This window comes from Dermacentor andersoni, chromosome 1 (assembly GCF_023375885.2).
Source record: "Dermacentor andersoni chromosome 1, qqDerAnde1_hic_scaffold, whole genome shotgun sequence".
NCBI classification, from domain to species: Eukaryota; Metazoa; Arthropoda; class Arachnida; order Ixodida; family Ixodidae; genus Dermacentor; species Dermacentor andersoni.
In genome coordinates, this window is record NC_092814.1 from 388,019,420 (window position 1) to 388,041,824 (window position 22,405).

At 46.7% G+C, this 22,405-nt stretch overlaps 1 protein-coding gene across 1 annotated transcript in view; it reads left to right on the forward strand.

Annotated features, from left to right (window-relative positions):
* Positions 1 to 22,405, forward strand: part of LOC126518708 (organic cation transporter protein-like) — a 332,875-nt gene that overhangs the window by 204,162 nt on the left and 106,308 nt on the right. The window contains exons 6-7 of the mRNA XM_050168473.2: positions 3,091 to 3,259; positions 21,970 to 22,117. Of these exons, the coding sequence (XP_050024430.1) occupies positions 3,091 to 3,259; positions 21,970 to 22,117 (317 nt within the window). The remainder of the gene's footprint in view (positions 1 to 3,090; positions 3,260 to 21,969; positions 22,118 to 22,405) is intronic.

The window sequence follows — 22,405 nt, forward strand, 5'->3', positions numbered from 1 at the left end:
GGCAAGTAAGCGTTTATCATGGTGGCTTGAAGATAGAAGGGCTCTGCCAACATGCATGACTGGATTCCGCACAGGTCTAAGCGCGCAAGATAGCGTCTTGGACTTGATAAGCCACATTGAACATCAAAGAGCTTTCGGCCTCTCAACACTAGCTATTTTCCTAGACGTATCAAAGGCTTATGATAACGTACTTCAAAGTTCAGTACTAAATAGCTTGATGGACATAGGCGTACAGGGCTATCTTCTGCGCTTCATTCACTCACTTATCAGTGATCGTAAAATCCAAGTGCGGTTAGGAAGTACCATAAGCACCGAAAGGGCGGTATCGCGAGGTGTACCTCAGGGAAGTGTTCTTTCCCCGACGCTGTTTAATGTTGTAATGGCTGGTCTTCCCGCTGAAGTGCAAAAACATTGCAGGCATATCCATATGTCGATATACGCGGACGACATTTGTATTTGGTTAAGCGGATATCAACACAAGCGTTTAGCTCTGATAGCTCGACAGGCCTTACTTTCAGTCCAAAATTACCTTCAAGGTGTAGGGTTGACTCTCTCGGTGGAAAAATCTGGCTTCATCATGTTTCCAGGTAGAGGAAGACGGTATGCGCGGCTGAAGATAGACATTGATCAATCTTGCCTTCGTCAATTGAAGTACAAACGCTTTTTGGGCGTAATTATTGACTACCGTCTACAGTGGCGACGAGCTGTGGACTCTATTGTGACATCACTATCTCCGCGTCTCAATGTGATCCGTAGAGTTGCAAGTGAGCAATGGGGAAATCACCCTTCTTCAATGATCAGGCTGCACGATGCACTAGTGACGAGTCGAATAATGTACCAGCTCCCTTTAATTTCCCCCTCACTATCACAGCTGGAACGACTTGAGGTTTTGCACAGAAAGGGCCTAAGGAGGGCTCTTGGCGTTCCGCAGTCTACTCCTAATAATGCAGTACTTTATGAGTCTCTATCGAGACCTCTTAGCCTAGTCGCTTCACAAAGGCTATTGATGCAAATTGGCCGCCTCAAACAGACGATAGCCGGTCGAGCCCTTCTACAGAGCCTTCGAAAGAGATCCGAGTCCCGAGCGTACTTGGCCCTTAATACTATTGGTTACCTGGGTCTTGACGCTAGAGGTCGAACTAAGAGGTTGAATCCACCTTGGTCTTTCGCGAGCCTCGATTGTTCGTTGACAATTCCTCACGTTCGTGCTAAGCGGAGTTCTCCTTTGGCGGCAACACGTTCGCTCGTACTGGAACATCTTGAAACTGAATATGCACGTCATCTTCAAATTTTTACTGATGGCTCTGTGGACAAGGTCAGAGGATCTAGTGCAGCTGCTTTTCATATTCCCGCTTTAAAGTATGATTGGTCGGTTCGCTTCACTACAGTCGTGTCCTCCACAACGGCCGAAAGCGTTGCCATTGAGGCAGCCCTAAAAAAGCTACGGCTTTGTACGCCTCAACCCGTAGTCATTCTTACAGATTCGAAATCCGCCCTTCAAAGGTTAGAGTATGGGTTCCCTACTGATGCTTTATGTCTAAGCTCCCTACGCTCGGTGCACACTCTCCTTATCAAAGGCTTCTCCATACGATTCCAATGGGTGCCCTCGCACATAGGTATCATAGGCAACGAGATGGCGGACAGCCTTGCCCATAGAGCGCTGTCTGGGAATCCTTTGAGAAAAGTGCCTCAAGAGGACAAGAGACTCTTCAGAGAAGCGGTGTTGTGCCACTTCCACTCTTTGTGGAGCTCACCTCACAAGCCATGTGTGACTAAGGGTCTCAAAAGAAACCAAGCCACTTTACTGCTCCGCATTCGCACGGGCTCTGCTCGTACCCCTGCATGGATGTGTAAGACTGGCCTGGCGTTGTCACCATTATGTTCAACGTGTGGTGTGTGCGGTGACATAGAACATTACCTTATGTGCTGTACTCTGTATGACGCGGAAAGGAGCGTGTTATTCGGGTCCCTCAAGAGGACAGGAATTCCCCACAGTTCTATACAGGACATTGTTTTCCCGCGCGGGAACCGGTTAGATAGGAAGGAGGTTTCTCGCCTTCTTTTAAATTACCTGCAGGACACGGATTTGGCCTCCACATGGTGACCTTAGGTGTGACTATGTGTAGTGTAGTTGTGAGGTCTGTGTCTGATTTATATGATTTATGTATTTTAAGTGTCGCTACGGTGGAGCAATTGCCGGCAGCTACTGCAAGGCTAATCCCACCAGTAGCCTACAACCACTCAACTCAACTCAACTCAACGAAGCACAAAAATAACACTGCGTGGTATAGTGCTGAAGCGTTCTTTATTCACAAGTTTGGTGACGTGAGCGCTGCGAGGCCGTCTGTGATGCTGCATAAGTTAAACATTTATTATTCAGCCGCTAATTTTACACGTGTTCGTGCTATGTTACATATTTGTGTGTCTTACAATAAGGCTTGTCAGCGCTCATGTCGTGTTTCTCTCTCGTCCCTTGTTTATCGCGCTATTCTCCGTCAGATATCAACTCTCCCGGCATTCACTCTGTTCACTCATGCTGGAAACATGCATCAGCCTCCGACGCCTGTCTGCCAAAACACGAGCACTAATATAGGTCAGCTCACTACGAGAGAAATACGTTTTCAAGTGTATAGTCCAAGATGCGTTACATGCAATTAGGCCATAGCTCTCGCTGGGCGATCCCAGTGGTTGTTCGAATGTTCGCATGTTCGTGACCTCCGATACCCGTGCCATATCCAGCTGTACTTTTTTTTTTAGTTTCACCTTTCGCCGGGTGCTTGAAGCGTGCGAGAAACGTCCTGTGCATCCGTGTGGACGAAGATGTAAGCGCTGTTTAGGCATAGCGCGCCAAATGGACATCGAGTTGGTTTTCAGTTATATACAGGGGAGCTTCCACGTTATTAAAGCAAACTTTCTTCCGTTCTACATAACGGAGATGTGCCACGCATGACAGCAAAAAATTAGGTGCATTTGCTTGTATTACGTTTGCATATTGTATAAGCGAACGACGACGTGTTTTTCTTATACGTCTACGAACGTATTGTACCCGAGAATTAACCATCTTTTTACCGCTTGTTTCGTTCACTGCAGTGATGGAGATCATGCCACCGCAGTACCGAATGATGATGAACGTGGGTTTCGGCATTGGTTACACAATTCCGCTGCTGCTGCTGCCGCTGTTGGCATACTACATCCGCGACTGGAGTTATCTACAGTTGGCCGCGGGCCTGTCGGGGCTCCTGATGATGCCTTTCTGGTTGTGAGTACATTCGCAGTATGCGACGGCTTATTGGGCGAGTTCGTACACCTGCGGCAAAGAGTACATAGGGCAGTCAGATAGGTCTCTTAATGGAAGGATGCTTGTGCATGCCACCTTAGAGGTACGGGCGACAACCTGCCGATACATTGTAAACCGTGCCGCTGCAATCCCCTCTTGAGTTTCAATATTTGGGAAAGCTAAGACGCAACAGGAAAGGGGAACAATCGAAGTACATCATATCAACAAATTTGCTCCGCACAGATATATGAGGGCGTCATCTTTGTTGCTGACAAGTAATGAGCTTCTGTTTCTAGAGAAACATTATCGTGCAGAGTTACAGTGATTACCTTGCAGTGGCTTTCAGTGCTGTCACGCATCTTGAAGGGGCCGCGCAAGACGACAGACAAAGGGCAGGAAACACACAGGACAGCGCTGAACTCAGAACTGACCTTATTAGAAGCCATACACAAACTTAATTACTACAACCTATATTGACGTGCACTCCCATCGATGGTGTCATTATGAGTGCACACGCAAACAGTAAAACCATGTAATCTAGTGCTACGCTGTGAAGCGGTTTAAAAATTCGAATTCACTGTAATGCAGCAAATGCAGCGAGTCCCCGCGGTCATCCAGTGTGATGTGTTCATGTGTTCAAGCCTATGTGCGCTGGGTCGGGGGGGGGGGGGGGGGGGGTCTACTGCGGCAGCTGCTCCATATGGCTTGGCCGCGTGAACCTTATCTTGAAAGCGATCTGCGCGATGCGGGCAGTCTAGGCATCTAGCCCACCGAGAGCCGATAGCTTCGTGTGCGCTATAGAACACATACGCTTGCGCGTCAACTGCGTTCACAAGTGAAACGTCACTCTAACTTTTCATTTCATTGCGAGAGATATTATATGGACACTCCAAGCATATTTCCGCAGTCGGCGTGGGCGTCGTCGTCGCTGTGAGGTTGCATATAATGTACAAGGGGGATAACACCGTCGCCGTGCTCCCTACGCTGTACGTGCGAGTGAAAGCCTGCGAGTGGAGCCGACATCGTGGCTTAATCTCGTCGGCGCGAAGGGGGCGAAAATGGGGAGCAATCTTGCCATCTTCCGTCTTGCGCGAGGCACCCAACGTTGCCAGACACCGGGGGAAAGGTGGAGAGGGGGGCGGCGTTCTACTCCAGCTGCAACTGCGCATGTGGCGGCTACGCGCGGACGTATCTCCAGAGGGATCTGCGCTGGGGCCAGAGTCTAGGTGCGTTGGCGGCTCGTAGTTTTATGCGTGCTGTGTGCTCTGAGCGGTCACTTTGCGTCGAAGCCATAGACAGCACGAATGCCGCTTCGCTCGCTGCTGTCACGTTTCCTCACGTCAGCGTTTTGACAGCGAGGTTAAGCGGTCATCGAGTGGGATGTGTTCATGTTTACTTTTGCGTGCGTGGCACCATGCTTATTAAAGGGACACTAAAGGGAAAAATGATTTCTTCTGCATCAGTAAATTACCCTTCTACAATACCAAAAACACCACTCTTACAATGATAAGACATTTGGTAAGCCAGAAAAAGCGCAGGAACGAAATACGGGTGGCGACGCCTACTTAAGTTCCCCTACCTGGGGGCTGTGACGTCTTGGATTTTGATGGCATCTTCTAGGGCCTAATAATTATATATAGCGGTACAGATTGACTACATTGTGTTCTAAAGGAACCAAATATTAAGCATGGCAAGTTTCGGGAACCTTTATTCAGCCAACGCGGCCCAAATGCGAAAACATACTTTGGAATCCCTGACGTTACGCTGACGTACCGGCGCTGGGGTTTCGGCGCGAAATTCAAATACTGATACTTGAACCTTCATTTTCTCATCTAAATAAACTATTTTTTTTTTTTTAAGTGACTGCCTCCAGGGTTCTCAATCAATGCTTCATTAGTCTAAACTGATTTATTGTTTCGCTTTAGTGTCCCTTTAATTTAGTTAGTGCTCCTGTGTTTACAAGTTTACGCGGCCGACAAAACTACTATCCTTATTTATTATAGCTGTCAACTAATTTGCTATCGCAATCGATGCCTCGCCTTTCGGGCGAAGCTGCAACTTTATTTTTTTTATGCACGCATGGACTTAGTATAAAGAACTGCTTGCTTGCAATCCCAAAATAATACCTGCGCAAAGAATGCAATGGAAGGCAATTCGCAGAACTCAGAGGATAGTGGGAGTCACAGTATGGGTGTCATTTAACCAGGTGTGGGTGTATTGACCGTCTTCGTGGTCTTACAAAAGTTGCCATGCCGTCAAACAAAGAACAAGAGAAGCCCTCCTCTCGAAGCTGCAACCGCTCGCATGCTCTGGGATAACATCCGACCCCTCTCCCTTGCATTGCACAGGCTGCGCCTTCGCACCGTATATTTCTCACGCCCCTTCCTTGTTGACGCCACTCAGTGTGCGCGTGTTTGTATTCATAGGTTACCTACGCTTTCTATCTTTTTTCTTCTTTTTCTGTTTCTTTTTTTCCACATAAGTGAATGTACGTGTGTTCGTATCAATAAAATATTATGTGTCGGTATTACAGAGAAAATGTATAAATTGAGCTCTGGGTGCTTCCAATCGCACTGTTAATGCAAGCCGAACCCAGTCAACACCTCGAAAGTTAAAGATTGTTTTGGTTTTTTACGCGCGCCTGCACTTTCAATTTACTAAAAAACTGTGTCCGAAGAACTACTTCATTCATATATACCAGGTGTCCCAGTTAACTTGGACCAAAATCTTAAGAAAACCCAAGAGCTCTGGAGAAATCGTAGCGACCGCGTAGTAGCCGCATTCTTGCGTGCGCAGATGCTGACGCTTATCGCACCACGCTAGTCAGGTTGCGACACCTCTCGATGACGAAGCTTTGTACGACGCGGCGAAAAACGAATGGAGCCGTGTGTCTTTCAAAGGTTGCTTGGCGACGCTTGAGTATCGGCGCGTGAGCGCGCATCTATTTCACATTTCGCGTATTTCGTGGGCTTTTGTTTTTTCTTGGAAAAAACAAGCGTGCACGCTTCAGCACAAAATAAATGCTTGATTCGGAGGTTATTTTGGGCGCCCTACAACTTTGTAATTCACATGATTGCGATTAAAGCAATAATTAAAAAGTGCCCTTACTAAGATCAATTAGTTAACTAATCGTGATGAAAAAATACTGGCTGTAAGTACACAGGTCTTCCGCTACTATGCAGTCGGTACGATTTCTCTAGAGTTCTTGGGGTTTATTTTAAGTCTTGGTCCAAGGTAACTGGGAAACTTGGTATATATCGTAACGGGAGTCCGGCGCCTTGAACAGTTTCCAAGCGGTACACGACGCGCGCAAATCAAATTAAAATCTCAGCCGTTCCACAAAACCAACCATTGCCCTGACCCACGACTACACTGTCCTTATGCTTGCCCTTCTCTTCCTCGTCTTTCACTTGCGGCTTTCTTCGTTACCGTTGCGATATATACGGAGTGCCCCAACTATCATGCACCAAGGTCTTGAAAAAGAGTCATTGCATTACTCGAAGAATACCTAGTGCATATTGTTTCCAGTACAGTGGAGTAGCCGCCAGCAATGTTTTCGTTATTCAGATTTAATTAGGTAGTTGTAATTATCTAAGTCGAGAAGTACTGTCCTAATTATCGAACTGTCAATGAGGCATTTGCAGGCAGCTCCAACTGACATCTAACTGCAGCATTTTCAGCGACGTACTAATGGCGTACTAATTTTTCCGACTTGTAAAGAGACGCCAGGAAATATGAAAAATGCCACGTGAATACGCTCCCACCCGCATCATAAAGCAGCGTCCTCAAATAAGCTAATAGAAAGCAACTTCTTTGTCGCAAACCCCAATCAAGCGCGCATCACCTTGATAATGATACGGAATGAGCACCAACAGCTGGGTTCGCGGATTCGCCAGCGATTTCTTCCCCTCCTTTCTGCGTCGCATTTATAATCCGTCTCTTAATGCCGACTGATCACAATGATAACGAAAGCCCCTTGACAGCGCGGCCGAAGCGCCGCTCTGACCACGCACGAAATGCGAAAAGCTACGAAAATAGGCAAAGAATGTTTCAAAATCCTGACTTTGCTCGCGCGTGCAGCTATATTTCGCGCAGAAACTTGCTTCCAACCAAGCCAAATTAAAGAAATTGTTTTATTTTTCATCAGAGTGCATGCGTGTTGTAAAAAAAGTTCGTGGGAAAAATTAAATGAAATAAACAGACCTGGAAGCGATCTACGTGTAGGGAAAAAGGAAAAACCGATGCGTTAAAGTAAGTAAATGTGTCACTTCCAAATGTGCCGAATCGGCAATGGGGGCATCTGCACAAAAAAAAAGAAAGACAGAAAAAATATCAGATTTCAGTTTGCCCTTACTATCTGTGCATTCGTAAGCGCCGTTGAATACCAGCTACCGCCTAGTGAACGTGTTCTAATAGGTCCCCATCTGCCGCTAGGCAGATGAGGACCTACTCGGCAATGCCCTTGCCGAGCACACGGATGCAACGGGCCACAAGATTGACTGGGAAAGCTGAAGAATTATCGGCCAAGAAACCTCAAATCGTGGCTGTATCTGCAATCACTGGAGATACAGAAAACACGTCACGCGCTCAATCGAAGTGAGGGAACCCTCCCCCCATCGTAGACGCGCTGCTCACGTCACGGGCTGAAGAATACATAAGCTTCCGTGAACTTTCCCTCAACCCATCGTAAACAAGGCGTCTGTTGCGAAGCCGAAACGCCTTCAAGATTTATTCATTCTTAGTACTTCTTTTGGTCGGTGTCTGTCGTTTTATTGCTTCATGCAGCTACGCTGTACTGAGTCCACTTTATCACATCTTCAGTGACTTTCTTCATGATCGACTCTGGAATTCTAAAAGCAATTATGTCAAAACCACGATCTAAGTATGAGGCACGTCGTAGTGGGAGATTCAGGAAATTTGTACCACCTGGGGTTCTTTACCGTGCACCTAAATCTAACTACACGGGTGTTTCCGCATTTCGCGCCCACAAAAATGCGGCCGCCGTGGCTGAGATTCGATCCCGCGACCGTGCTTAACAGCACAACACCATAGCCACTAAGCAAGCACTGCGGGTGATATTGAAATTTCATGGCAGACATCCGTTATCCTTGCCTTGTGCTCATCTGACGTCGTTGTCGCGATCATGTAAACACGACCTCTCACATGGCATCAAAGAAAGAAATTGAGTGATGAGAGGTCAGGTGACCGAGCCTGCCAATTTAAAGGCCCGCGCCTTCCAATCCATTGCGCATGAAAAGTCGCATCCAGCCAGTTTCATGCGTGGCTGCTCCTGTGTGCGGGTGCCCCATATTGCTGAAGTGGAAGACGTGACAGCGTGGCTTCGCTGAGAAACTCATCCACCATTCCTTCAAGAATTTCGCCCACGTAGTGGTGTCCAGTCAGTGTTATTCAAGATGAGACCACTTATAGCATCGGCGCAAATTCCGCATGACGAATCGAAAGTCCACTGGTACTGGTGCCGAGTGCGTTTTACCCTTTGTGGATTGGAGTCACTCCAATAGTGTGGATTACGCAAATTTTCCTAGGGGTTTCTGAAAAAATTGGTTTCATCTGTTCACGTGATGTTGCTGAAAAAGCCAGGTTATTCATCGGGTTTTGTGAGGGCCCAATTCGAGAAATCTAGACGATTCTGCAGATCGATGTCTTCTAAGCAATGGTGCAGGTTAATGTGGAATGGGTGAAAGGCGGAGTAATTTAGAATCCTCCAAACTAATGACATCTAAATTGGTACCTGGGTGGCCACGTCCCGCGCACTTGCATGAGGGTTTCAGGGCATAAGTGCTCGAACATCCGTGCATAGGCTAGACTCGAAGATGGAGTCCGCCGCTGTTTCTTGAACCTGCCGGCTTGTCTGAGGTTTTCCTAAGTTCTGATAATCGTCGATGTGTTTGGTCTACCACCACACTTCCATGACTGATTTATCTTTGTGGCCTTCCTCGTCTTGCCATTTGCACCTACCAAGGCAGGGATCATGCTTGCCTTCTCCTTATTAGAGAAAGACATGGCGACTGGGGCGAAACAAAACGCACCTTTAAACCTTTTCACTAACATTGCCAATTTGCCTTTGGGATGATAGGTTTCGTGGCAAAAAAAAAAAAAAACAGGACGATCAGTGCACTTTAACGACGATAAGAGAACAACTTTTACAGCTTGTCTACAAGTCACACCATGCGCGACGTTTTGCTTCGCCGGGGCGCGGCAGATAAGGCACTAACTCGATCGCGATGTTTTTTCTTTATTTTCTTTATTTCGTTATGGCAACTCACAATTAAGGGACCTCTTTCTGTATACCTTTCTCCATATGTAACCCTCTCGTGTGACGTTCAATAAGCTCAAACTCACAGGGAGCCTGTTCTGGCATTACTGGCACGTTTGCCTTCTTGTCAGTACCTTCTTGTCAGCAAAGCCGTGACTGCAAATGTTTACCGTTCATGTGCGTGCAGCGCGTTAGTAAGAACATGGTGGCCGACGCGAGCCGCAAGGAAAAGCGTGGTACGAGAAGAGGAGCTTGTTGCTACTTGGCAAAAGCAGATCTAATGACTTTAGCGAGGTTGAGCCAAATATGTTGGCTCTTGCAGGTGTTCTACTCCGGTGGCGGATGCGCATGGCGCAATTGAGCGCGGCCTTATCCTGAAAGCTATCTACGATGGCTACAGAGCCTATGCGCGCTGAGTGCTGATAGCTTCGTGTGCGCTATATTGTCACCGCTTAGTTCGCGCATAGAAGCGAGAGGCAGCAAAGGGCAATTTGCTCTCTGGATGTGCCGCTCTTCCTCACGGTAGCATTTTGAGAGTGAGTGACCGCGGCCATCGAGTGAGAGGTGTTCCTGTTTGCCTGTACCCGCGTAACACCATGCCTGTTAATTTATTTAGTAAGAAAATGTTTACTGGGTAATAGGGCCGCCGATCAAGCTAGTATTCTTACTTCGTATAGATGTCCAATAATTTGTAATCGCAATCGATGCTTCGCCTTTCGGGTGAAGCTGTGACTTTTCTTTTTACGGGTTATCCGCAACTGTCGCCATGTATAGTAGTAGCGTCTCTTTTATTGAAGAGACCACGTACGAAGAATGCTTTCTGACATCGCCTTTACCTTCTCGCGCGATCCTCTCATGTGTGCAAGCTACCAAGGGCAAAGACTGCCAAGGCTGTTATTTACCCGTTTCGTCAGGGCGTTGCCTTTACGCATCCTCTGTTTCCTCTTTCAACCAGTCTATCACACCTCTGGGTTGTTGCGCGCGAGTACAAAGGTAAGGCTGCAGCGACCTAAATGCACTTGGGGGAGGGAGGGGGCGGGGGCGCTCACGCGTAATTGCAGCCCTTCAGAGAGCAGTGTGTCTAAAGTCAGGGAGTTCCAGAGGGGCTTGCGCGACGGTGATGGAGCTTTAGAGGGTATTGTGGCGACGTCCGCCGAGCTCGTTGAAAACATCTCCTAGACACCTCTCCCGCGCCCCTGTCATGTACATTACACACATTCTCAACAACCCCCCTTCGCGGAGTGCGAGACAGCAGCAGCAGTAGTGGAATGTTGAAGGAAGAGGGAAGGAAAGCTTTAAAAGTAGCAGCTGATGTGGCACTTCATCCAAGGCTTTGGCAAAATAACGAAACGAAAGTTGCAATTTCGTACGAAAGGCGAAGCATCTATTGCGATATAAAATAATTAGAGAACTATACAAAGCAAGGAAAGTAGTTTCATTGGACGTATAAACGTGTAGTCATTCGCTTACTAACTAAATTAACAAGCATCGCGTCACGAGCGCACAAGCAAACATGAACACATCTCGCTCAATGACGGCGGACATAAGCTGTCAAAATGCTCGCGTAAGGAATCGCGGCAGAGCAGCGAGAAATTTGAGCTTCGTGCCGCCTCTCGCTTCAAGGCGAACTAAGGGGTGACAATAGAGAGCACATGAAGCTATCACCACTCAGCGCACTCTGTCCCCGTTGCTGATCGCTTTCATGACGGGGCCCGCGCAGCTGCGTCATGCGCAGCCGCCGCCGGACAAGAACGCCTCTTCCCCCCCCCCCCCCCCCCCCCCGGTGTCTCGCGCTCGATGGAAGACGGCGCGCTTCCTCAACACCTCTATGCTGTAACATTCGCGGTGCTGGTCGCATTCTACGTTGGAATCTGCAGATAAGATTTCCTCGCTCGCCGCGATATCTATCTTTATTTTTGCCACCCCATGACTGGCTACTCAGGCTCAAAAAGCGTGCCGCTGAAAGAATAAACGTAATTGTCTTCCTGGCGCTGCGTGGGTCCTCGGTCCCTTGGGCCGGTCGTCCTTCCGCCCTCGGCGTCTAGCCGTCGAATACGTAACGATGCTCTCCGCCATTCCCCCTTGCGCTCGCGCCATCGAGCCACCATCGTTGGCTCACACTCGCACACGCACATTACGGCAGGCGGCCACAATGTTATCGCACTTGATCACGGATACGGCGATAGCAACGGTGGAAATGCGCCTGGAATGTCCATATAATTGCTATCGCAATGAAACACGGTCTATAATAGAGCCTTCGTCGAGAGCTAAAAGTGTGCTGTTTGTGAAGGAAACATTTGTGGGGTTTTATGCGCCCTAGCCACTACATGATTACGAGGCGCGCTGTAGTGCACGCCACATTAATTCTGACTGCGCACAATTGTGTAATGTGCACCGAATGCACGGTACACGGGCCCTTTTGCATTTCGGCCGCATCGAAATGCGACCATCGCGGCCGGGATTTGATCCGACACCCTCGGGCTTAGCAGCGCAAAGCTAAAACCAATACGCCACCACGGTGGGTTATTAAAGGGAAAGCCTTAAGTGCCTCATGGGTGGAAAAATCACTTGTCCGGCATTATCGAAAAATTGACCGTAGGCCGTTATGACACCAAAATTTAATTGCACCGAGATTGATGGTGCCGCCCACGACCATTGGTGGAAGTCGAACCCACGACCTTTGATGCTGATTAAGGCAAAGCTAATTAAGGCACTCGTACCTACAACTCTGGTGGGAGTTGAATCCTCGATTTTTGGTGAGTCCAAAATTCAATGGCACCAAAATTGATGGTGCCACCATTGATGGCCCAACCCACGACCAGTGGTTGCAGTCGAGCAGACGATCTTTGATGTTAATTACGCAAAGTTAACTAAGGCACTCAAACCCCCGAGCTGTGGTGGGAGTCGAACCCACGACCTTTCGTGGGCCGAAATGTATCATCGTCATCAGCATCAGTCTATTTTATGCCCACAGCAGGACGGAGGCCTCTCCCTGCGATCTCCAATTGCCCCTGTTCTGCGCCAACTGATTCCAACTAGCGCCCGCGAATTTCCTAATTTCATCGCCCTACCTAGTCTTCCGCCGTTCTCGACTGCGCTTCCCTTCTATTGGTACCCATTCTGTAACCCTAATGGTCCAACGGTTATCTAACCTGTGCATTACATGACCTGCCCAGCTCCATTTTTTTCTCGTGATGTCAATTCGAATATCGCCTATACCCGTTTGCTCTCTAGTCCAAACGACTCTCTTTCGGTCTCTTAACGTTACGCCTAGCATTCTTCGTTCCATCGCTCTTTGCGCGGTCCTCAACTTATTATCAAGCTTCTTTTTCAGTCTCCAAGTCTCTGCCCCCTATGTTACCACTGGTAAAATGCACTGAGTGTACACCTTCCTTTTCAATGATAATGGTAAGCTTCCAGTCAGGAGCTGACATTGTCTGCCGTATGCGCTCCAACCCATTTTTATTCTTCTGTGTATTTCTTTCTCATGATCAGTATTTCCTGTGATTTTTTACCTAGGTAAACGTACTCCTTCACAGACTCTAGAGGCTGACTGCCGATCCTGAACTATTGTTCCCTTGCCCGGCTATTGATCATTATTTTTGTCTTCTGCCTATTAATCTTGAACCCCACTCTTATACTCTCTCTGTTAAGGTCCTCAATCATTTGATGTAACTCGTCTGCGTTGTAGCTGAATAGAAAAATGTCATCGGCGAACCGAAGGTTGCTGAGATATTCGCCGTCGATCCTTAATCCTAAGCCTTCCCAGTTTAATAGCTTGAATATTTCTTCCAAGCATGCAGTGAATAGCATTAGAGAGATTGGGTCTCCTTGTCTGACCCTTTCTTTATAGGTATCTTCCTACTTTTCTTGTGTATAATTAAGGTAGCGGTGGAATCTCTGTAGATATTTTCCAATATAATTTCGTAAGCGGTCTGTACTTCTTGATTACGTAATGCCTCTGACTGCTGGTATCTCTACTGAATCAAATGCATTTTCGTAATCTATGAAAGCCATATAGAGAGGCCGATTGTACTATTCATATTTCTCGATTACCTGATTAATGACATGGATGTGAACCATTGTAGAATATTCTTTCCTGACGCCAGCCTGTTTCCTTGGTTTATGAAAGTCCAGTGTTGCCCTTATTGAATTGGAAATTATCTTCGTGAATATTTTATATAATACTGGGAGTAAGCTAATGGGCCTATAATTTTTCAATTCTTTAACGTCTCCGTTTTTGTGGATTAGTATAATGTTTGGATTCGTTCAGTTTTCTGGGGCCACTGAAGTCGATAGACACTTGAGAGAGCTGGCAGTTTTTCAAGCATTAGGTCCCCTCCATCTTTGGTTAAATCGACTGTTATTCCATCTTCTCCTGCCGCTTTCCCCCAAACTTCAATGGCATCAAAATTGATACTGCTACCATCGATGGTCGAACCCACGACCGTTGGTGGGAGTCAAACACAAGACTTTTGAGGTTACCTGAGGCAAAGTTAATTAGGGCACTCGAACCCGCGTGCGTTTTTGGGAGTCGAACTCACGACTTTTGGTGTTAATTAAGGCAAAGTTAAGGCTCTCGAACCCACAATGTTTGAGTAGAGTCGAACCCTCGATGTCTGGTGGGACCAAAAAGTCAATGCCGCCAAAATTGATGGTGCTACCATTGATGGTCGAACCAACGAGGATTCTGGGAGTCGAAGCCACGACCTTTGATGTTAATTAAGGCAAAGTCAATTAGGACACTACAACCAACGAGCTTTCGTGAGAGTCGAATGCTCGACCTTTGGTGGGACCAAAATTCAGTGACACCAAAATTGATGGTGCTACCATTGATGGTCGAAGCCGCGACCATTGTTGGGAGTCAAACCCACTACCTTTGGAGTTAATTAAGGCACTCGAACCTAGGAGCTTTGGTGGGACCAAAATTCAGTGGCACCAAAACTGATGGTGCCACGATCGATGGTCCAACCCACGACCATTGGTGGGAATCGATCCCTTTACCTTTGGTAGGACGAAAGCTGAATGGCACCAAAATAGATGGTGCCACCATTGATGGTTGAACCTAGGACCTTTTGTGTCAGTCAAGGTGAATTTAACTGCGGCACAGTTAATTAAGATAAATTTATTCAGGCATTCGAACCAACGACCTTTGATGCGAGAAAATAATTAATAGGAAGTAAGAACGCATTTGAATTAGAATGTCAAGTAATTTAATAATGTCTCGTGAGCCTGAAGACTTTCGCCTTCATCCGCTTTAGCGTATGCTAAAGTTCCTGTCACCTTTTAGTGAAGAAAATGAGGTGTGTGTTCCAGGAGTAATGCTTTCGAAGACCATGTTGATAACTGCTAAAAAGGGATTTATATTGTAGGAAAGCAACAAGCATTGTGTAAATGACATGCTCGACAACCTTGCATAGTGTGCTGCATAGCGATATTGGGCTGTAGTTAAGGTAAATTGTGGTAATTGTTTCCCGCCTTCCAGTTACGTGGTAGTTTGAAGGATTCTAATGGCTGTGTGAAGAGGCGCATAAAAAGAAAAGACGAATAAATCGACCTGCTTTTCAAAAATATTGAGTAAATTTCGACGGAATCCGAAATTGAGAGTTTCAAATGATTGATAAGTTGGAACATTGATCTTCCGCGATTCCTCTTAAAAGGTGTCCCACCTTATCCTCTTCTGACATTCCAGGGTTTGTGGTTTTGCAGAGCTTCATAACTTCCTTGAAAAGGTAGTGGAAGTCTCTCCGGGTACCTGATCCCTCTCAGCTAACGTTTATTCCGCTCGTTTCTTCTGAGCATCTGAATTGCCAAAGCAGTGTGTTCAATGGGGCTGGTTGGTTCATCTTTAAAATAAAAACAGGAACAGCGCAACACAGCGCAACTCAGGAGAGAGCGCTGACTAGGAACCAAGTGCTTTATTTGCAGAAGCAGTATATAAAGACATCATATAATGTGACATAAAGAACAGAAAAAGAAGAAAGATAAGCGTCAGCCAAGAAGATAATTCAATTCTTTTGTTGAGAGCGTGAGGGGCTAGGTTTCAAAATGACTGTGGAACGAGTGTCGGTAGCTTCATGGAAATGCTCACCTACTACCTAAAATCCACATTCATGTGTCATGACAATGAGCTTTTAATTCAAAAGCAGGGAGTGTGTATAGGTTCATGTTTCGCACCCATAGTTAGCCACATTTTTTGGGCACGCTATGACAGGGACTTACTCGCTCGCCTACAGCTGACGACCGTAAGCATATTTCGCTTTGTTGACGACTTTTTAGTATATTATACAGTTGACCCTTGTGACACGAAGTTAACCTCCAAGACAATTATTGACGCCTTCAGTGAAATAATGAAGGATTTTACAATAACAACGGAAGAGCCCGCTACTGACGGTTTAAGGGTTTTAGACATTAAAATTGTTTTTAAACCTTATCACGTGTGCAGGAGCTACTCGCCTCACTCAAAGAAAGGGCTTCTTCCGTTTTCCTCTGCACACTCCAAACTCGTAAAACGAGGCATCGCCAAGGCATGTTTGCGAGCTGCTCTGAAGCGCTCGTGCGAGTACTCTGTTGAACAAAGCTCTTCAGCGCAAGTCAACAGACTAAAATAAGCAGGTTACCTGACCAGCGTGTTGTGCAGTGATGCTGGTGGCCTTGTTAAAGAGTTAAAGAATGCCGGAAAACAAACTAAGCCGTCACCGCCTTCGAGATCTAGACTTGCCGTCATTCCTTATGTACACCGTGTATCCCATCATCATCATCATCATCATCAGCCTGGTTACGCCCACTGCAGGGCAAAGGCCTCTCCCATACTTCTCCAACTGCCCCGGTCATGTGCTAATTGTGGCCATGTTGACCCTCCAAACTTCCTAATCTCATCTGCCCACCTAACTTTCTGTCGCCCCCTGCTACGCTTCCCTTCCCTCGGAATCCAGTCCGTAACCCTTAATGACCATCGGTTATCTTCCCTCCTCATTACATGTCCTGCCCATGCCCATTTCTTTTTCTTGATTTCAACTAAGATGTCATTAATGCGCGTTTGTTCCCTCACCCAATCTGCTCTTTTCTTATCCCTTAATGTTACACCTATCATTCTTCTTTCCATAGCCCGTTGCGTCGTCCTCAATTTAAGTAGAACCCTTTTTGTAAGCCTCCAGGTTTCTGCCCCGTACGTGAGTACTGGTAAGACACAGCTGTTATAAACTTTTCTCTTGAGGGATAATGGCAACCTGCTGTTCATGATCTCAGAATGCCTGCCAAACGCACCCCAGCCCATTCTTATTCTTCTGATTATTTCACTCTCATGATCCGGATCAGCAGTCACTACCTGTCCTAAGTAGATGTATTCCCTTACCACTTCCAGTGCCTCGCTACCTATCGTAAACTGCTGTTCCCTTCCGAGACTGTTAAACATTACTTTAGTTTTCTGCAGATTAATTTTTAGTCCCACCCTTCTGCTCTGCCTCTCCAGGTCAGTGAGCATGCATTGCAGTTGGTCCCCTGAGTTACTAAGCAAGGCAATATCATCAGCGAAGCGCAAGTTACTAAGGTATTCTCCATTTACTCTTATCCCCAATTCTTCCCAATCCAGGTCTCTGAATACCTCCTGTAAACATGCTGTGAATAGCATTGGAGAGATCGTATCTCCCTGCCTGACGCCTTTCTTTATAGGGATTTTGTTGCTTTCTTTATGGAGGACTACAGTGGCTGTGGAGCCGCTATAGATATCTTTCAGTATTTTTACGTACGGCTCGTCTACACCCTGATTCCGCAATGCCTCCATGACTGCTGAGGTTTCGACTGAATCAAACGCTTTCTCATAATCAATGAAAGCTACATATAATGGTTGGTTATATTCCGCACATTTCTCTATCACCTGATTGATAGTGTGAATATGATCTATTGTTGAGTAGCCTCTACGGAATCCTGCCTGGTCCTTTGGTTGACGGAAGTCTAAGGTGTTCCTGATTCTATTTGCAATTACCTTAGTAAATACTTTGTAGGCAACGGACAGTAAGCTGATCGGTCTATAATTTTTCAAGTCTTTGGCGTCCCCTTTCTTATGGATTAGGATTATGTTAGCGTTCTTCCAAGATTCCGGTACGCTCGAGGTCATGAGGCATTGTGTATACAGGGTGGCCAGTTTTTCTAGAACAATCTGCCCACCGTCCTTCAACAAATCTGCTGTTACCTGATCCTCCCCAGCTGCCTTCCCCCTTTGCATAGCTCCCAAGGCTTTCCTTACTTCTTCCGGCGTTACTTGTGGGGTTTCGAATTCCTCTAGACTATTCTCTCTTTCATTATCATCGTGGGTTCCACTCGTACTGTATAAATCTCTATAGAACTCCTCAGCCACCTGAACTATCTCATCCATATTAGTAATGATATTGCCGGCTTTGTCTCTTAACGCATACATCTGATTCTTGCCAATTCCTAGTTTCTTCTTCTCTGCTTTTAGGCTTCCTCCGTTCCTGAGAGCTTGTTCAATTCTATCCATATTATACTTTCTTATGTCAGCTGTCTTACGCTTGTTGATTAACTTCGAAAGTTCTGCCAGTTCTATTCTGGCTGTAGGGTTAGAGGCTTTCATACATTGGCGTTTCTTGATCAGATCTTTCGTCTCCTGCGACAGCTTACTGGTATCCTGTCTAACAGAGTTACCGCCGACTTCTATTGCACACTCCTTAATGATGCCCACAAGATTGTCGTTCATTGCTTCAACACTAAGGTCCTCTTCCTGAGTTAAAGCCGAATACCTGTTCTGTAGCTTGATCTGGAATTCCTCTATTTTCCCTCTTACCGCTAACTCATTGATCGGCTTCTTATGTACCAGTTTCTTCCGTTCCCTCTTCAAGTCTAGGCTAATTCGAGTTCTTAGCATCCTGTGGTCACTGCAGCGCACCTTACCGAGCACGTCCACATCTTGTATGATGCCAGGGTTAGCGCAGAGTATGAAGTCTATTTCATTTCTAGTCTCGCCGTTCGGGCTCCTCCACGTCCACTTTCGGCTATCCCGCTTGCGGAAGAAGGTATTCATTATCCGCATATTATTCTGTTCCGCAAACTCTACTAATAACTCTCCCCTGCTATTCCTAGTGCCTATGCCGTATTCCCCCACTGCCTTGTCTCCAGCCTGCTTCTTGCCTACTTTGGCATTGAAATCGCCCATCAGTATAGTGTATTTTGTTTTCACTCTACCCATCGCCGATTCCACGTCTTCATAGAAGCTTTCGACTTCCTGGTCATCATGACTGGATGTAGGAGCGTAGACCTGTACAACCTTCATTTTGTACCTCTTATTAAGTTTCAGAACAAGACATGCCACCCTCTCGTTAATGCTATAGAATTCCTGTATGTTACCTGCTATGTTCTTATTAATCAGGAATCCGACTCCTAGTTCTCGTCTCTCCGCTAAGCCCCGGTAGCACAGGACGTGCCCGCTTCTGAGCACTGTATATGCTTCTTTTGGCCTCCTAACTTCACTGAGCCCTATTATATCCCATTTGCTGCCCTCTAATTCTTCCAATAGCACTGCTAGACTCGCCTCACTAGATAACGTTCTAGCGTTAAACGTTGCCAGGTTCATATTCCAGTGGCGGCCTGTCCGGACAAGGACAGGCCGTAATCCCATAACATTATGAAAATCGCGGCCAAGGCAGGAGTGAGGGTGGTGTGCAATGCCCCTAATAAGCTGAGCACGTTGTGCAATATAGTCAACAGAGAGGATACTGTCTCGCGCTAAAGCTGCTATAAGAATCATGTTCGCGGCTTTATTGACTCTACAACGCAGGTCGTCTATAAAATTCCGCTTGATTGTAAACGTTGCTCTATAGGGCAACCGGGGAGGTGCATTAATGATGGCCTGCGTGAGCATACCACTTCACTAAAAGAAGCCCGTACAGTTATCTGGCTGCCCACTGTAACACGTGTGGTTGCACCCTGATTTTTAAGAAGTGCGAAACAATTGGGGGCACATATAGTGAAAAGCGTGCACGGCAAATCATTGAGGCATTTCGCATATTTAAAGTGGCGACGCGTGCGTCAGTTCTGCGTCCCTCAAGCTCTCAACAAAAGAACTCGATTATATTCTTGGCCTGACGATTATCGTTCTTATTCTTCTTTTTCTGTTTTTTATGTCACATTCAATGTCTTTATACGCTGCATCTGCAAATAAAGCATTTGGTAGCTCGTCAGCAATCTGTCCTGTGCTCTTTACTCGCTCGTCATGTGTTGCGCTGTTCCTGTTTTTATTTTTGTCAAAACACTTCTTGATCTCCTCGACGAAATAGGCCCGGGTAGTTTGCGCGTCCGAATGGTTGTCATACCAAGCCATCGCCGTGTAAGTCAAAAAGAAAACAACGATCCTCGGTTGGGAGGCAGCGCTCCTGTGGTCGTATTGGATTGCCCTCTCATAATGGGTGAGCCAGTCGTCGACATCTTCTTCTGCCTTTGCGGAGAACGTGCGTGGCTCTCGGTAGTGCTGAAACGGGGCCGCTCCTGGCGATGCAGTACTGGGAGCAACGTCGTCTCTAAGCATGATGGTGGGTGGCGGCAAAATCCCGCAAGGCAGTAGCTTCTACTAACGTATTGTACTGAAAGCCCCATTGTCCCTCGTGAGAGTAAATGGTAGGCACTAAGCGTTTACTTAAAATAATACAAGGCACAGGAATCGGGGCGGTTGGCGTTTTTCGGGACCGGTACACAGGCAGCCTGCCGAACATCCAGCGTTCCTTCTCTACTCCCTGCCTCCTTGGTCATTCGCGCTATTTCTGCTCTCTGTTACGAGAGCTTTTCACAATATGGCACCGGGAAATGTGTCGCATTGTTGAAAGGCAGACATTGGTATTTCAATGCAAACGCGTCTCGCGGTATATTCATATGCCATCCTTGTCGACTCATCCTCGCACACATTCCTTCATGCGCACACTACACGGCGTGCGGAGCGCAACATGATACTACTACACTTGGATCATACGGGACCTCAGGGCAATGGCGACAGCGAAAATTCGCCTAGAGTATTCCTATACCTACTCTCATGATAAAATTTGTATGAATGGTGTGACACCGTGTCGTGCAGGAAGTCCCTAAGGCTCTGTAATGAGAGACATCTTCAATCTGCGTGCTCAAGTTAGCATGCCAGTCACTGCGGAGGGCAGACCGTCTACGCAAGAGGCCATAGATATGTCGTGCACCAGGGTAAATGCTAAGCAGATGCTGTACATCGGTGTCTGTCGTACAGTTAGGGCAGGTGGCACACCCTGTGGTGAAGCACTTCCACTTGCAGGCGAAAGCAGGGGCGAGGGATACCGCAGTCCGGATATTTACGACACACAATGCAAGGCCTCAAACGGTAGCCTAAGGGTATGTGTGCACAAGAGTGAGGATGCTGGAACGGCACAAATCTGCAGGGTATGAAGCACCATTGACAAATGCTTCACACGCTGCACATTTGTGCCTATCCACCATGCTCACTCCTGTGCTCACGTACTCTTAGGCTACCGTTTGAGGCCTTGCACTGTTTGTTGTAAATGATTTCAACGATTGCTTAACAGGGAGTATTCCACCTGTCAACACTTTGTCCCTCAGATACTCACCAGTAACTTTAACACGAATCCTTGCCTTATGGCCTCGTATGAAACTTATCGCTAGCTTAGATGCTTTTTTAGAAGTTTCTGTAGCCAAGGAACGGCCCTACACAAGCGGAACGTATTGTAACACGCCGCTGTGGTGTTAACACGACGTCGACGACCGTAGAGGTTACGCCTTTCACCGAGTGACTCCTTTCTGCTTTTGATTTCTCAGGCAGATAGCTCGAGTAAGCATCGGGCTCACGGAAAACGTAACTCAGACAAAGGCAGGAAACCTAGCACTGTAACATACGGGAGGCTCCTTCTCACCATACGCATTTAGCTGGGCAAGCAGATTAAGGCTTCACGGCAGAGTAGTCCTCAGAATATAAATGCAATTGTTCTGCTTATGCACCGGAGTCAAAGCATGATGACTGCAATGCAATGTGATGTGTTGAGTTGAAAGCCATCCTGAGTACTGCTGTAAGTATAGAATGCATCGTCAATTTGAAATCTTGATAACGCAGCGTTATGTGACCCTCTCTATGAAAAAAAAAACTGTATTTGTCCCACATAAGTTCTTTTTAGTTATCACTGTTCCGCCAATGTTTCTTCAACGGAGGCTAATCTTGTTTTACACAAATTGCCGTTACGCCTCCAATGCTTCTGTTTTTCATTGGCGTGTACTTCATAAAACCCCTTACAATAACCTTTTGTGGAAGTTGAGTTTTACTTTTTCCGACTCATTTTTCGTCTACAGCAAAGAAACAATTCCTTGGGTTTAAGCGGCACAGCAAATACTGCAAGCTTTTTCTAATTAACTCCTTGTCTGCTTCTTGCTTATTCAGCTATCTGCAAGAATCTCCACGCTGGCTGCTCACGAAGGATCACATCGAGCGTGCCGAGCAGTCTCTGGTACGCATCTTAAGGATCAATCGAAGACCCGTGCCTGACATGGACAAGATCATGAGCGACCTCGCTCTCTTCGCAAAATCGGTGAGCTCGACCGCACCTTGCAGCTGCTGTGAAACTGGCTATACTGCACGTCTCAAGCATTAGTTGAGAAAAAGGAAGAGCTTGTCAAAGAAATAATCACGTGTCGGCCGCAACCCCATTTCGGTTACTCACTACACCGATCACCCCACAAAAGCTCTTTTAGACACATCACATTGGAAATAGAAACAGAATAAAAAAGTTGCCGGCGTAACTGTGCTACTGCTTTCATTTGCTCTTCTATAGCACTTGGCAGGTTCTAAGTACATGGCCCTCGTTTCGTCTATAATT